This window comes from Plectropomus leopardus, chromosome 19 (genome assembly GCF_008729295.1).
Source record: "Plectropomus leopardus isolate mb chromosome 19, YSFRI_Pleo_2.0, whole genome shotgun sequence".
In the NCBI taxonomy this organism is placed as follows: domain Eukaryota; kingdom Metazoa; phylum Chordata; class Actinopteri; order Perciformes; family Serranidae; genus Plectropomus; species Plectropomus leopardus.
Window position 1 is genome coordinate 17,612,785 of NC_056481.1, and position 15,097 is coordinate 17,627,881.

Here is a 15,097-nt window from a genome sequence, read left to right on the forward strand (position 1 = left end):
TTCATAAACCACAAAGAGAGTGAAAAAAGAGGGCCGGGATTAGAAAACGAAAGAAAGATCCAGTTGATGAAAAATAGATGAGTAAAAAACAAGAAAAAGTGATTTGCTTTTTCTCTTTCAAAATCACATTTTCATGCCTTCTAGTCTTTTAAATGTGCATCGGTGCGAGCCAGCCTGAGCCACTGTATTGTGCAGCCTCTCTTTCTGTTTTTCATTCACATGCACACTTTCACCTACTCTATGCCCCGGTATAGCAGTCTCTCTCTCTCTCTTTCCCTCTCTATTACACACACATTCATGCACTCTCTCTCCAGCGTGGCGTACTCTCTCTCTTACTTCAGCTGTTAGATTGATCTCTCTCCTTCGTTCTCCTTCCTCTCTTTGTACTTCCACTGTGTAGTGACTCTCCACCATCCATCTGTCAGTAGCTCTCTGGGTTCTCTTTTCGCACCCAAGTGCTCTCCTATTCAATTATCCCCAATTTTCTTCATTACTCTCTCCCTCTCTGTCTTTTTTGGTCTCTCACTGTTCCACCACATTTCAGCCTCTCCTCCCTCTCTTGCTCATTATTTCAGTCACTCCATCAATCAAACGCACTCACACTCGTCCCATGATGTGATTCCCTCCCCTCAATCTTCCCTCGTCTCACACATACAGTGGATGGATTTAAGCCACCTCTTTGTCCCTCTTATGTCTTTGATGCTGAGAGGTCACAATAGAAATAAAGAAAAGGTGTTTTTCCATTCATAAAATGTGGGTTTATTCAGTAAAATAAAAGATGATGGATACTGCACCCACATGTTGTGAAACAGTCCAACAACGGTCATGAACTGTCTAGAAGGCGACCGCCTACTGGTCTGACTTTGAATGAACTTGAAGGAGTGATGTGCTGTCGTTTCAAAGGGTCTATTCACCTGAATCCCTTACACACAAGTAAAAAAACATATTTTCCCAGTTACCCCTTGTGGTGTCTTGCCATGCAGACATTTCTGTTTTTATTAGGTGAGGTTTTCAAATACTTGCTGCTGGGACTTCTGTCTAAATCCCAGTGCAGTGAAGCTGAATAGCATTTTTGTTTGTTATGCTCACCAGATTGAAAAATTACATTTGACTCAACAGCAACAGAAACAATGTCCCAGTTATTCTGGGTGATCCACAGCCCTTATGCCACGTATTTAGTACTTTGGGTGGACTAATCCTTTAAAAACATATGATTATATGGGCTGTGATCAAATGTCAAAATTACCTACTTTAAAAAAAAAGAAAAAGAAAAAAGTAATGTAATAGATATTCATATAGAATTACACAGATTGGCCTACTGAGGGTGCTACAGTTTAAGCTTAAAATAATAACTCCTACACAGGAAGTCCTACAAAACACACTGACAGACCTGATAAAAATGCCATAACTACAAGCAAGTCAGACTATCGATAGCATAACAAATGAAAAAGGAAAGCATGGTGTGTTTTCCATAAAACACAAAATACACAACGGAAAAGGGAACATAAGAATCAAGCGACAACCTCTGAGGCTGAAAAATGACACCAATGTGCAGGTGCCAAGAACTGCAATTCATCATCAACGGCCACATGAGGCTGGCTCCTCAACAAAGTCAATTCCCATTGATCCCCCATGTTAAAATGCCCAACTTTACAGCAGAGATATATATGTTTACAGCCTGCCATGTTATGCTAATGTTTTTGGTCTCTACAGCTAATTTTAGCACTCGTGATAACTGTATGAGGTTGAATTTTTATCATAACTCACCAGTTTACATTTTATTAAGGTCCAGAGTTATGCATATATAAAACAAAGGGGCTGCTTGAGTGAAAGGCTGTCTGCCTATAGTGTCCTCTGTTTCCAGTCACATCCACCCCTCACTCATCCCCTGTAACGACCTCTCGTCCTAATATGGTCAACACTGGTTCCAACAAACCAAGATGGCGATGGCCAAAATGCTGAACTCTATGTTTAAAAACAGAAGTCCACAAACAGGTGGGTGATGTCACGGAAGATACGTCTTTTATTTATACATCACAATATGATGAAAATATACAAAAGTTCACCCTCAAATCAGGAATACCACTACATATTTTTCCTTTAACATAGTGCTATTTATCAGTCAAGATTGTTTTGGTGTGAGATCAGTGTTAGAGATATCAGTCAAAGAGATGTCTGCTTTCTCTTGAATATAATGAAACTAGATGGCACTCAGCTTGTGGTGCTCAAAGTGCTAAAAAATACATTTGAAAAACTCAACAGCAATGTCTCTTTCCAGAACTCATGACCCAGTTACTCAAGACAATTCACAGACCTTGTTGTGAGCGGTTTCATGTAGAACCTATTTTCTTTCTACCGGGCTACACTCGCCAACCGTATCACAGCTCTCACCTCAGATGTCACAGGCAATCATGGAGGTGGCTAAGCTACAATATTAAGTGCTAATATTTATTACAAAGGCAATAGTGGTGACAGAGTTAACAGTGTTAACCTGGACTGTAAATGAATGTTTCCTTCTGTAGGCTAAAGGTATTATGACATACTGCTGTATCGGGTCATGTTCAGGTCAGATGCAAACCTAAAAGTAGAAGGTAATGACCTGTTTCTTTCAGCCTAATAGTTTAACTCTCTCCTGAGTTGTCCCAGCCTTATCAGACTGCACAACTAGTCATCCTGAGCAGACATACAACTGAACTATTGGTCTGAATGAAACAGGTCATGACCTACTCATTTTAGGATTGCAACTGACCCGAACAAGACCCAGGGCGACACTGTGTCGTATTACCTTTAATCTGCTGAAAGAAAAAGTCCTTCACAGGAACAGCATTATTGCAGCGTTATTATTGTCACTGTAGACCATAGATTGTATAAAATAATAAAGGTAGTTACCATGACATCACCCATTCTGAAGCCTTCAGTTTTTCATTTCAACCACTGCAAGTGGAAGTGACCATATTTGGATGAGATGGAAGCCTGCCACTCAAGCATCCCTATATTTACAAATGCATAACTTTAAGCCTTAGTAAAATTTGATGAAGTGAGTAATTAAAAAATCCAGCCCCTGAGCAGTTGTCATCAATGCTGAAATAAGCTTCAGATCAAAGCTGTTTTTAGGGTTGTCGCTTTTTTTAACCAGGCTGTAAACGCGTTTATTTCTGCTGTAGAGAGTCTAGCGATGGTCTTGAGTCTATTCAATCCAATGGGTAAAGTGAACGCTTGTAAATATTCTGGCCGATTCTTTTGCTCCATAGTCACTGCAGTAAATATTGAAACCAATTTTCACAAGCCACATATCCTCTGAACATTCTGACACGAAATGGCATTTTTCAGAAAGCCAAATCAGGAGAAAGTTAACTCTTCGAGACATGTTTCTGTCTCAGCAACCCACTCACAAGATCTGGCAACAAAGAATCTCTTCTTTCTGTGGTGCTGAACCATCCTTCTGGTTTCATTGTAGTGCTAACAACGGTGCTTTGCAAAAAGATGAACAGAAATTTTTAATCAACTTTGAATCTGCTTTTGTTAAGCACACAATGTTCACAACACTTCCAAACAAGGTGGGGAATAAGCAAGAGAGGAGACTACATCCAATTAGGAGACAGGGAGTGTATTTATATATTATATATTTGTATATATTTTCATACCATTGGTGTATTTTGTAATATGTTATCTTTGTAAGAGTAGCTTTGCTCATATGCACTTGGATGTTTTCAAATCCATCCATTTCACTGTGTTTTTAACAGACTCAGCGGCTCATAAAGTGAGCAACTAAGGATGCCCCTGCAGACAGATTTTTTAATGAACACTTTTAGATGTGGTCTTGGCTGTCTCAAAAGGCTTTTTATATTGTTATTTATTTGTTGCATGCATTTGTATTTGTTGTGTACTGTGAATGTACTGTGTACATTGTTTGTTGTCTGTATGAAATGTTCCTGGTGGCAAATGAGTTTCCCCATTGGGGATTAATAAAGTTTTCTAATTTAATCTAATTTAATCTAACATGCACATAAGTTCAGCACCGCTACCAAAACTAAGAACAAAAACAATCATAGTAAAACACACAGAGGACGATGGACTTCATTCTCTGCTAAGGACGCCATTACTGCTCTAAATCTTTACATAGCAAATAGCTGTTTGCTGCCATGTTAATGTTATGACTGGAGTATATTGCACATTAATCATTTGGCTATCAGGACTAAAGCAAGTCGAGTTCCAATGAATTGAATTGGAAGGCTCAAGGAGTGATTGCATCATTGTCCCACTTGGTAATAGCTTTGTGTCTCGACTTGGCACATGTTGCTCTCACATGGTAAACTGGTTATTACACCAGCTGCAAAAACAGAGAAGATGTAACCTCAAAGCAAAACCTACCAAAACAGTAGGGCATCTGGTAACCCAGTGGTTGAGACAAATACAGTAACACTGCAATATCCTTTGTTCAAATAATGAACGCTTGTTGTACATCATAACAGAGAAAACCATCTTAAAAAGGAAATTATATATTTAGTACCCTTAAAGTTTGATATGTGTGACGATACTAAGTAAGTTTATATAATAATTGTTTAAGTGAAATGCATTTATGCAGTTGGAGTGTTTGAAAAATAGTCCTTAAGCTTGCTTTATGGTTGCTTTTAGAGATTAGGATGGAGGACAGAGGAAGGTGAGCTGGGTTGAAATACATTAATGCACACAACAGTACACTCTGTACACCCTGTATCCTGCCATATCCTGCCTCTTAAGGACAACATGACATCTGCATTGTAACCCTTGATAAGAGCTCTAGTGGGTGCTCTTCCTTTAATGGTGCAGCACTCCATGGTGTGTATTCACCTCACTTTCATCCTACCGACGCTGCCTTTGCTGCCCAATGTCCTTATTGTGAGAATGAGAAACTAGCTTTTCTCCTGCTTTGTGTGAGCGCCTCTCGTGCCAAAGGCAAGGAGAGAAAAGTGGGTCACGGGCAGACGGACCATACAGTGGTGAGAATATGCTGGCTAGGTTTTTATTCTTTTATTTTTTTATTTATTTTTTTCTCCTGTGGGTTTTAGTGAGTGCAGTCACTTTGCTTAAGGTGAAGTGGAGTCAAAACAAAGAGTAAAACAAGAGAGTAGAGGGCAGGAGGAGAAAAAAAACTATTGATTTAGGAAATCAAAGCTGTGAAGCACAGAGAGGATTTGGATCAGTGGCTTGAAACAAAAAAAAGATGTGTGGACATTTTCAGTGTGAACAAGCTCCCAACAGATATTATATTACTTAAACCATCCAATCACATTTTGAGATTCATATCTTGTGATCCCTTTACTCACAGATTGAGCCTTTGCAAATCCACAGCCTTAAATACAGTTACTCATTCTTAAAATTAAACATTTTGTATAACATATGATTTGCAATGAAATATTTGCTTACTGTACAGACACACTCAGCGGCATACGGGCTCAAACCTGCTGTAAGGCCTCATTCATGAATTATTTGCTCATGGAAAACCGATGCAGTGCTGGACTCTGGTGGCCATTTCAAGTAACTGAAACACAGAGCTCACACTGTTTTTTAAATCATGAAAATAAAACCATTCTCAGAATGCTGCCTTTTTTACATTTTTAGAAATACGTCAGCATCGCTGTAGTTGCTCAAAATGTGTTTCAACATTCAAACTGGGGGTGGATCTTGTTTGATCTTCCTCTTCTAAAACTGTGTTCTGTTTGAGTTGAACCGTGGTGGTCTGGGCCTGTCGACTGGTTTGATCAATGTGCATATATATAGTAAAATTGTAGTGGTGTTGTATCTTTCTTATATGTACATATATGCATGCAGCCTATGCATGCTGTTTATGTTGGCCGCCATTTCTGGGTGAGGTTGGCTTTGCCACATAGCTACTCTTCTTTTTTTTTTCCTGGGTTCTTTGGGCGGTTGGGTAGGGTTTCTTTTTTTTCTCTCTCTGTTTATTTGGTTGCCCATGTGTGTATTTGGGTATAATTGTGTATAGGGATGTGTGTATTTGTGTCTTTCTTTTGTATAAATACCCCGGTTTTATGTGAAGGTGCTTGGATGAGTGAATGTATGTATTTGGATGTATGTTGTGGTGGCCTCGCGGGTGGGGAGGGTGGGATCTGGGGGGAAGGGAGGGGGCAATTTCTATCTCAATATGTGTCTTGCTGATTTATCTCTGATGTTATACGCTTTCTGCCTAATATAATGTTTGCTTCCACTTCTTTTTCTTTGAAAACATCAATAAAATTTCGATCACAAAAAAAAGAAATGTAATGTGTAACAAGTAAAGGCTGTAAAAGGAGGGGCTGCAAAAATAAATTAAGTTCCTTCTCTTCGGATACATTGGTGTTAAGTGTTACTGATTACAGTAAGTCGAAAATACCCCCTCTTCACAAAATGAAACCTTGTTTGGATTCTGAGAAACAAGGCAACAAAACAGAAACAACGCATTTCGTTTTGTCATGATGTGTTACACCATGCAAGTATCTCTTCGTGCTTTTGCAGCGGATGAGTTTTGAAACATTTGAGAGGAGGAACACTCCTATGCTTTTTACTGAAGTCACTTAGCCTGTTTGCAACACTTGTTGAGTGGAGTAGCGGACTCTTAGTTATACCTTATTCTTTTTAAAATGTGTTTTCTTTCACATGCTCTGGAAAAGCAGAAGTTGCTGACCAATTCAGCTGTCTTTACTTTCAGAAATCAATATCACATTATTTTACACCAAAAACCCACATTGTCCTGAAATGACCTGCACATAAACAAGTGATGACTAAGTGCCATATAACTGTGTCAGGTTACACTTTTTGAGTTTTACATCATCGCTCTTTTTAAACCTTATCTGGGCGCCTGTCATGCAGACAAGTTCACAACCTCAAGTCTTATCTGTGTATTGATCAATAGCCATTTTTACACATTGGCAGATATCATGTAATTTTAAAACAAAACTGCATTTTGTTTTCCTCTTTTAGGTTCTGTGCCTCTGTGTCGGCTGTGGTGTCAGCGGCTAACAACAATTCAACATAACACGTGGTTTCTGCTTTCCATCTGTGTAAGGGTTTAACCACTCGACAGGCTGTGACAGTTTCTCCTTCCTTTCTCAGAGACGAAAAATGAGAGAAGAACCCAAATGACGAGTTTTGATTACTCATTACAGCTATTGCAATATAACGGACTTTAGTCAAACCTAATCTTACAAATCCAGCTAAAGGCACATAACCTAGAAAGGATCATTTAATGTTTTGATTCACTTCATAGAGTACTGCAGTAGTTGAACTTTCACTTGACTTTCAAAATGGTGTTCATGGTCCATTTACCATCCAATCAGATATGACCATCTGCAACACCAGTGGTTATATAAAATTTAACACTTGCAATGGACACAAAGTAGGAGGGTGTCAGCTTTCTATAGGCAGGTGAAGCATGAAAGCAATAAGCAAACAGTTAAAATTTAGCACTTATGTCATCAGTTTGGACCTTGGCTGAGCACTGCATTCTTGCCACAACACCACTACCTGCTTTTAACTGCTCGAACTTCCTGCAGCCTCATCATTTTCTGTATCATGACAAAAAAACACCAGAAAGGCTACTTTAATAACTTCCTCAGAGGCATAGCAATACATTGCAGTTAACACATCTGAATGCACTAACAAGGCTACCAAATGCCCTCAGTATACCAAAAGTTCTTGCTTGCAAGTCACCTGTTTAACTAGTACAATAAGGTGGTCTTCATGAGCTCAAATAGATGGGATTTGTCGTGTGATTGTATAATATTACAAGGTTTTCCATTTAATTGGGAATGAATCCCAAGAGCTGGACAAAAACATAAATTGAAGATGTAAATCATAAATTGAAATTGTCAGTCACAGCAGAAGAATTTTTTGTGAGGCTTGATGGGCTCTTAAGAATTATGAGGCTAAGTTTCAATTTTAAATGACTTGATTTTTCAGATCTTTTCCATGTTATTTATTTATTGATTGATTGATTGATTGATTGATTGATTATTATTAATAGGATTCTGGCCATAAATCAGGATGCAGCACAAAAATGCTTCTGTTGCTTCTGTCTTCATGAAACCTCTAGAGCTGTTGAATCACAGGAGTTTCTATCATGTTAAATGATCCACTTTTTCACTGCTTTTCTGTCAACCCTTATACAGCAGTTAACATAAGTAGGGCCATTAAAAGATTAATTTTTTAAATCACAATTAATCACAGAATTTCAATATTTAATTGTGATTAACTACATTTTTTATTCGTATGTTTTCAATTTAATTATTTTGCATTAGAAGACATTTATTAGGTCCATATTGACGAGGTAAAGCAATTCTTACCAGATTGTCTTGAAAAGGAATACAATAACAGCAAAAATACTGCATGGGATTAGCATAAAATGTGCTTGTCTGTAAATGGGAGACTCATGAGTATCCATAGAACCCATTTTCACTCAGATATCTTGAGGTTTGAGGTCAAAGGACTCCTGTGAAATGACCATACCGTTTTAATATCCCCAAAGTTATTTAGCCCCCTTCCCAAGAAACTAGCATGGCATAGTTGGTACCGCTGGATTCCTAAGGTCTTCTAGTTTTCGCATGATACCATCAGTATAACCCCTCTAGATTTGAAACCCAGGCACAGCCTCTTAAACACTGGAATGTGTGCAGGAAATCAACACCATTTTTAGAAAAATAACACATCATGTACAACATGTAACTCACATCACAATTAATGCATTAAGAGCCCTAATTATAGGTAATCATTTTACTGCCATTAACAGTTGTAAGGAAAGTATTAACTGCCCTCTCTAAAGGTTTACAGAAGGTTGTAAAGAAGTTGCTTATCTCAAGCATCTACTTCCAGTTTTACCTTCTTCCTTCTTTGTATTTTATGCTAAACCATTTGTACTCTGAATTCACTGTCTCTGTGTTTCTTTGTATTGATCTTGTATGTGTAGGATGTGCACTATTGCATAACACATTTTTTAAGGAAATGTTCTCTAGTTGTTATCTTACTTCAAATCTCGCAGATTCAATTTTTTTGAAGTTCTGAGAAGATAATGTTAAGTATGAGCGGAAGTATTTTGAAAGCAGATACTGAGGAATGCAAACTTATATTACTGTTTTTTCTTGCACCACCGCTGATCTTGGCTCAGCCCCAATAGCCACTTCCTCAACATGACTAAAAACGGGTCAGTGGTGTTTGGTCACTTCTCAGCATTCTGTTGTTGTGTTTCTCTTATCTGTGTCACTCTGGCAAGAACATGAAGGAAACACAACATCTGCTGCTCCTGGCAGGTAAGAGGGATCTAATGAAACATAAACTAGGGGTGCTTGGGTTAAAGATAGTTTTGAGATTGTAAAGTTAGTTATTTCATGCTTTTCAGGTGAAATTTAGTAAAATTTAAAATATTTTTTGTAATGAATTAAATTGCATTTCACATTCAACAAATGTATGTATGTATGTAAACATTTTGTCTGCATAAAAATCACTGTGTTGCTCTTTATAGTAAGGCACTTAACCCTCAGTGAAGTGCTCTAACAGATCAGTGTGAGAAAGAAGGAATCATTTCTAGACTGGACAAAAAAAAAGATTAAAGAAAAACTTGTACATTTTTATCTCAAGGATTAGATGACATAAAGATATTAACCTTAAATAATAGAAATAAGCATGTAAAATATATATTTTGCTTTATACATTAAGCTATGCAATTATTATTATTAGCTGGGCGATGTTAATATAATGAATAAACTTATACTTAAAAACAGAAATAAAAATTATTTGAATTGCTGAACAATTAAAAGCTGATTAAATATACACTTACACGGATAGACACTGGCTTTCATACACTTCTGAGGATACTGTACTATCATTTACATTAGTACCAGGAGCTTACACAAACTCTATAATTAACTCACAGTGTTGGGGTTAATTTTTCAACTTTTAAAAAAAAATAATTAAACATGCATTGCACCAGCATATGAAAAATGTGTAATATAAACTGAAAAAAAAGTTATACAGAACATTTTTATAATTTGTAATTTTTCCCCATCATTGCATTTCTCTCTATTTTTTTGTTAAAATATAAAATATAAAAAAATTAAAACAATAACCTTTCACACATCTGCTAAACTCTTTGTGTAGAACTGTGTAAGTTGAGTATAAAGAATTCTAAATTCTAAAGAATTCTTTAATGAAATTAAAGAATACATTTTTTTCTGTTTTGTTACAGTATTTGTGTGCCTGGCAAGATGTCAAGAAAAGCCACAAGGTAATCAGTTTTCACAAATGATCAAATGTGAGGGCACTCCATCTTCCCTCAATTATTTCTCAGATATGTTAAATGTCATTTAGATGGCAACAATAGTCATGTACAACAGCCCTTTCTTGGCCCATTCTTGTAATGACATAAACTGTGCCAATTCAAGGACTTCACTGTATGTCTTCTTTTCCTTTGTATCCTGCCTCCTTAGTTCATATCTCACCCAAACTCACGCACATCTTCTCTGGGGACTTATTTTTTCTGAGATGTGACGACAGCACAAGTGGAAGCACAGTTAAATGGTACGTTAACGACACGGAACAAACGTTGACAGACAAAATCTGGAAGATAGGAGTTGCTGCACCCAAGCACTCAGGGTCTTATCAATGTCAGAGCAATGGACTGAAGAGTGACAGTTTACCCATCAGTGTCCTGGGTAAGTTTTAATGTTTAAATTCCAAAAGAAGTAAGGGTAGATACATGGATCAATAAAAATAATTGTCTTATCTACATATTTACCACTCAGATTATACTCCCAAAGCCTCACTCACCATCAGGACCGGTCAGCCAGTGGTGCGGAAAGGAGGTTCAGTTATCCTGCAGCTTGACAATGAGGGTGGTCTGCAGGGATGGAACTGTTGGGTCTATAGGGGAGAAGAGCCAAGGAAGATTCATTTGACGGTGAAGAAAGACAGTGATAGTGTGATCTTTCAGCCCAAAAGACTGCATATCCCAGAGACAATTTTCTGGTGTTCTGACAACCAACAAATCAGAAGTAACCAAATTATTGTCAGGACCTCAGGTAGGCCTACTTTTACATTCATGATGTGTCGAGCGTGTGTGGAGCTTGTCGGAGAACGAAATCACTCTGATTAGGCGTTCCGCTCAGTGCACAAGAAGAGAAACAAAGTTTAAGATGGAGGGAGGTCGAAATAAACTTGTTATATGTCGTAAAAAAAAAAAAAATCTTAAACCATTGAGCTCTTTACATAAACATTGACACACACACACCGATGGCTTGTGTTTTTGTTCACTGGCACACAGTAAATATAATTTGTTGTTTCAATATTGGGTTTGGCTGTTAATGTGCTAACTGTCATGGCGGTCTTCCGGTTTCCTATTTTGAAGAGACCATTGGTGCTTTCATTTGGGATTGTGTTTACTGTGTTCCTAATTTAAGGCCACTCTTCTGACACTCTGCCTTTGCATTTCCTGCATTATGTGACTCACTTGAAGGCTTGCTGAATCATTAGCCTTGGTAGCCCCTTGACATCAACAGTAGCATCCATGTTGCCATTGCCCAGCAGCGGTGTTCCCACAACTTTATGACTTAAAAAACAAGCATGTCATGTACACAGCTTGCCATGTCATTACTACAAGTTCAAGATATCCATTTGAACACATCATATTGCTAGTATGGAGGGGTATTTCCTCTCAGACAGGTTCAGAACATACGTATTTGTTTGCTGATGGCTTGGTGTGTTCCTGTGCAACTTTTTGGCCAGGACACCGCAATGTGAGAGTGACGCAGCAGGGCTGGCTTTCGTTCTCACTAGGTCTCTGATGCTGGCTTGGTGTGTCACAACCTTTATACAAACCCAAGAGCAGCTGCAGATTCCCTATTCACAGTGTAATATTATTAGCATTATTAACATGTCCAAACCAATGTTCATCTCCATCTTTCAGAGAAGGACGTATCACTGGAAATGTATCCCCTGCCTGCTGTAGTTGGGGAAATTCTGACCCTGAAGTGCCTCACCTGGGGCACAAATCGAATAAGCCAAGCTGTTTTCTACAAAGACGATGCAGTCATTAAAGATAGTCCAAGTCCTACCTACGAAATCTCTAATGTGACAGAATCTGTAAAGGGAAAATATAAGTGTGATGCCACCTTCACTTACATGGGACGCACTGATGGGCCCCCAAACAGAGTGGTCTCTGATTTACAAGATGTGTTTGTCCAAATACGTAAGTTTATATCTTTTGTGTAATTTTAGATGCTTTACACATGCTTTTTGTTTCTCCAGTAGACATCTTTAAAATCTGTCTCCTCTTGTCTTTTTAAAGCACCTCATATAAGGGCAATACTCTCTGTACAAGGTGGCATGTCCTGTTCTTGTCCACTTTGTCCTGATGGTAGCTCCTATCATTGGTACCACAAGAGTGCTCAGTCATGGGAACGTATGGATTCCACCCAAGCATTCATGACGCCAGAAGTGAGTGGTACTTATGCATGTAGAGCCGTGTGGAAAACCGGAAGGTCTTCTCTCAGCAACAGTTACACTTGTGAGTTCTTTTTTTTCCTGCTAATGGGCTTTGATATTGTTTTCCTTGATGTATTAATACACATTAAGAGCAGTCGAGTCATCATGAGTACTGCTCAGCCTGTGATAACAGTTGTATAATGTATTTTGTAGCCATGGAGGGAGTTTTCAACTCCTACAAAAGGGACCCTGACAATGTGGTTAGTGTAATCTCACCTTTGACTTGAAAACTTGAAGTTCTTAACCGAGAGTTACTTTTTTCTAGGGTTAGGTTGCAAGTCAGGATACCTCTGCATCTGTGGCATCAATTTTGACCATTTTTTATTGCCACTTTTGTAAGCCCAACAACTTTGTGGCAGTGCAATACCATACAGTATTTATGCACCACTGAGCAACTTTCATATAAATTAATGGACCCCTGCCTCCAAAGCTGTATCTAGTTCTCTTTATACATTCATGTTTTATACTGATAAGGACTGCAATGGGAACTCAGCTAATATGCACTATCACAAGGTCACAGTCACGTGGCTTTCATGTTAACTATGTTCTGTCCTTGTTTCAGATCAACCTCCAATCATATCCAGTCTAGCGATAGTGGTCATCGTGCTGGTGATCCTAATTTTAGTAGCTGTGTTAATATTGATATGGTATAGGAGGAGAAATACCACAGGTGAGTAACTCCTACTTATTTTCCACTTTTTGTAAGCGCACTGAGGACTAGGGGTCAAAAGATTATTAGCAAATTACTGGGGCTGATATTTGGCATTTCTTTCAATTATCTGTATTAGTGTTCTATTTTAATGATCGCGAATAAAATCAGTTAATTAAAAAGTGAGAAGAAAGTGTCAGCGTGAGAAGAACTTTTACTTTGTAAAACCTCAGGGGGCTATTTTTATTTATTCATTTTTATTTCAATTTTCACTTGATTTTATTTTAAAAAAATGCTGGGATCTTGCTGTATAGGATGTTAATCTTTTAGTTTTGATTTTACATTTACTAAAGGCATTTTTACAAAGAGCTGTGTCGGAGTTTGTTATATTTCAAATTCTAAATTTAAACAGAAAGATTTTCATGTTTATTGTAAAAGCATATCGGTTATTGGCCTCTAATAGCCACTAATAATGGGTATCTGTATCGGCCCTGAAAAACTAATAGCGGTCGACCCCTACTGAAGACATCACATAACACTTCTTTTTATTTTTAGAACCAGTTTACGAGGATATGCCACTGAGGTCACAAGACAAAGGTGATGACCAATATGAGAGGCTAGAGATGGGTGCCCGAAGGGAGGGCGAGTATGACACCCTTCACTCCGAAGCACCAGGCAGAGAGAGGAAAAGGGGCGAATATGAAGCACTGAAGAAAGAAGAAATGACAGGGGGGGAGTACCACACTGTGAAACAGAAGGGGGCAGTTGGAGGAGAGGGAGGGTATGAAGCACTGAAGAAAGAGGGGAGAAAAGAGGGAGTATACCACACCCTGGGGATGGAGGGAGTAGCAGGAGGAGAGGGGGGATACGAAGCACTGAAGAAAGAGGGGGTGAAAGAGGGAGTATACCACACCCTGGGGATGGAGGGGGCAAGTGGAAGTGAGTGAGGATATGTAGCAGTAGGAAAGACTGAGAATATAAGATAAAGAAGGTGGCCGAGGCGGAGAACAAAAGACTTGAGCCATGACGGGACAAATAGGTCTCAGTAGCTTTTATGCTTTCCTGCAAACCAGCAAAGTCAAATGAAATCACAATTCTGAAGTTCAAATCCTGTATGAGAAATGTACTCTGGGTGACACTGGGTCAGGATTCATGTATAAACAAAGTAAAAAAGAGTATGTTTCAGACAGAGATCAGATAATAAAGACAAATTAATTCTTCAAACAAGGTTTGAGAGTGACCATGTGATAGGCAAGGAGAAATACATTGCGAAACAACAAAAGCAAATGTTAAAAAAAGAGAGAGAAAAAAGAGAGAAATTACAAAACATAAAGACGTTATGTTGCACAATGCAGCAACTTTATCCATAACTATCATGTTAATTATGGAATATTCTATAAAATGTAAACAGCCAACACAAGTTACCAGAACATAAAGCTGTTCATGTTGGTGATACCAGCAGTCAAAAATAACAAAAGTATATTGTCCAGCTCTGATCTGACCCTGTAATTGCAATTTTCAGACCCTGATAATAATCAAACACATACACCTACTTACAGCATTTGCAGATTTTCAATGACAATGATCCAAATGTTTTTTGAGGCTTTTTCTAATGAAAATATAATGTAAATTACATTTAGCGCTTGAACAAACTTTCAAAATATGCTTTCAGTGACTAGGATAAGCAAAGCATTTTTCAGCAAAAAACGAAATGGTCTTGTGATTTTATCTGAAAATATATTGCTTTTACCAAATATTTTTGTGATGCGCTATTATTTCCACAAATAACAAGTGGCTTAAGTTCTGCTTTTGTATTCATGTTAAAAATCTCTTTATATTCACGCATGTACGCTTATCAGATATGACATTAATTTGCAGTGCAAATGCAGAGAAGAATTCCTGTTGTATTTGATGTGCTGAAATAAATCTATTTTGTTCAAA

General features: G+C 38.0%; 1 protein-coding gene across 1 annotated transcript; it reads left to right on the forward strand.

Moving 5' to 3' along the window:
- The first annotated feature begins 9,153 nt into the window (after positions 1 to 9,153).
- Positions 9,154 to 15,097, forward strand: LOC121959229. Its single transcript, XM_042508453.1, has 8 exons — positions 9,154 to 9,278; positions 10,214 to 10,252; positions 10,455 to 10,679; positions 10,770 to 11,045; positions 11,930 to 12,211; positions 12,311 to 12,529; positions 13,070 to 13,177; positions 13,712 to 15,097. Exons 1-8 carry the CDS (start codon positions 9,245 to 9,247, stop codon positions 14,101 to 14,103), a joined length of 1,575 nt encoding a protein of 524 aa, XP_042364387.1. The 5' UTR covers positions 9,154 to 9,244; the 3' UTR covers positions 14,104 to 15,097.

Excerpts from the sequence above, each read along its gene's own strand:
- LOC121959229 (XM_042508453.1), top strand. The coding sequence starts at position 9,245 with ATGAAGGAAACACAACATCTGCTGCTCCTGGCAG. Across the intron at positions 10,253-10,454 it reads ATGTCAAGAAAAGCCACAAG|TTCATATCTCACCCAAACTC; the intron begins GTAATCAGTTTT and ends CTGCCTCCTTAG. Across the intron at positions 12,530-13,069 it reads TCTCAGCAACAGTTACACTT|ATCAACCTCCAATCATATCC; the intron begins GTGAGTTCTTTT and ends TCCTTGTTTCAG.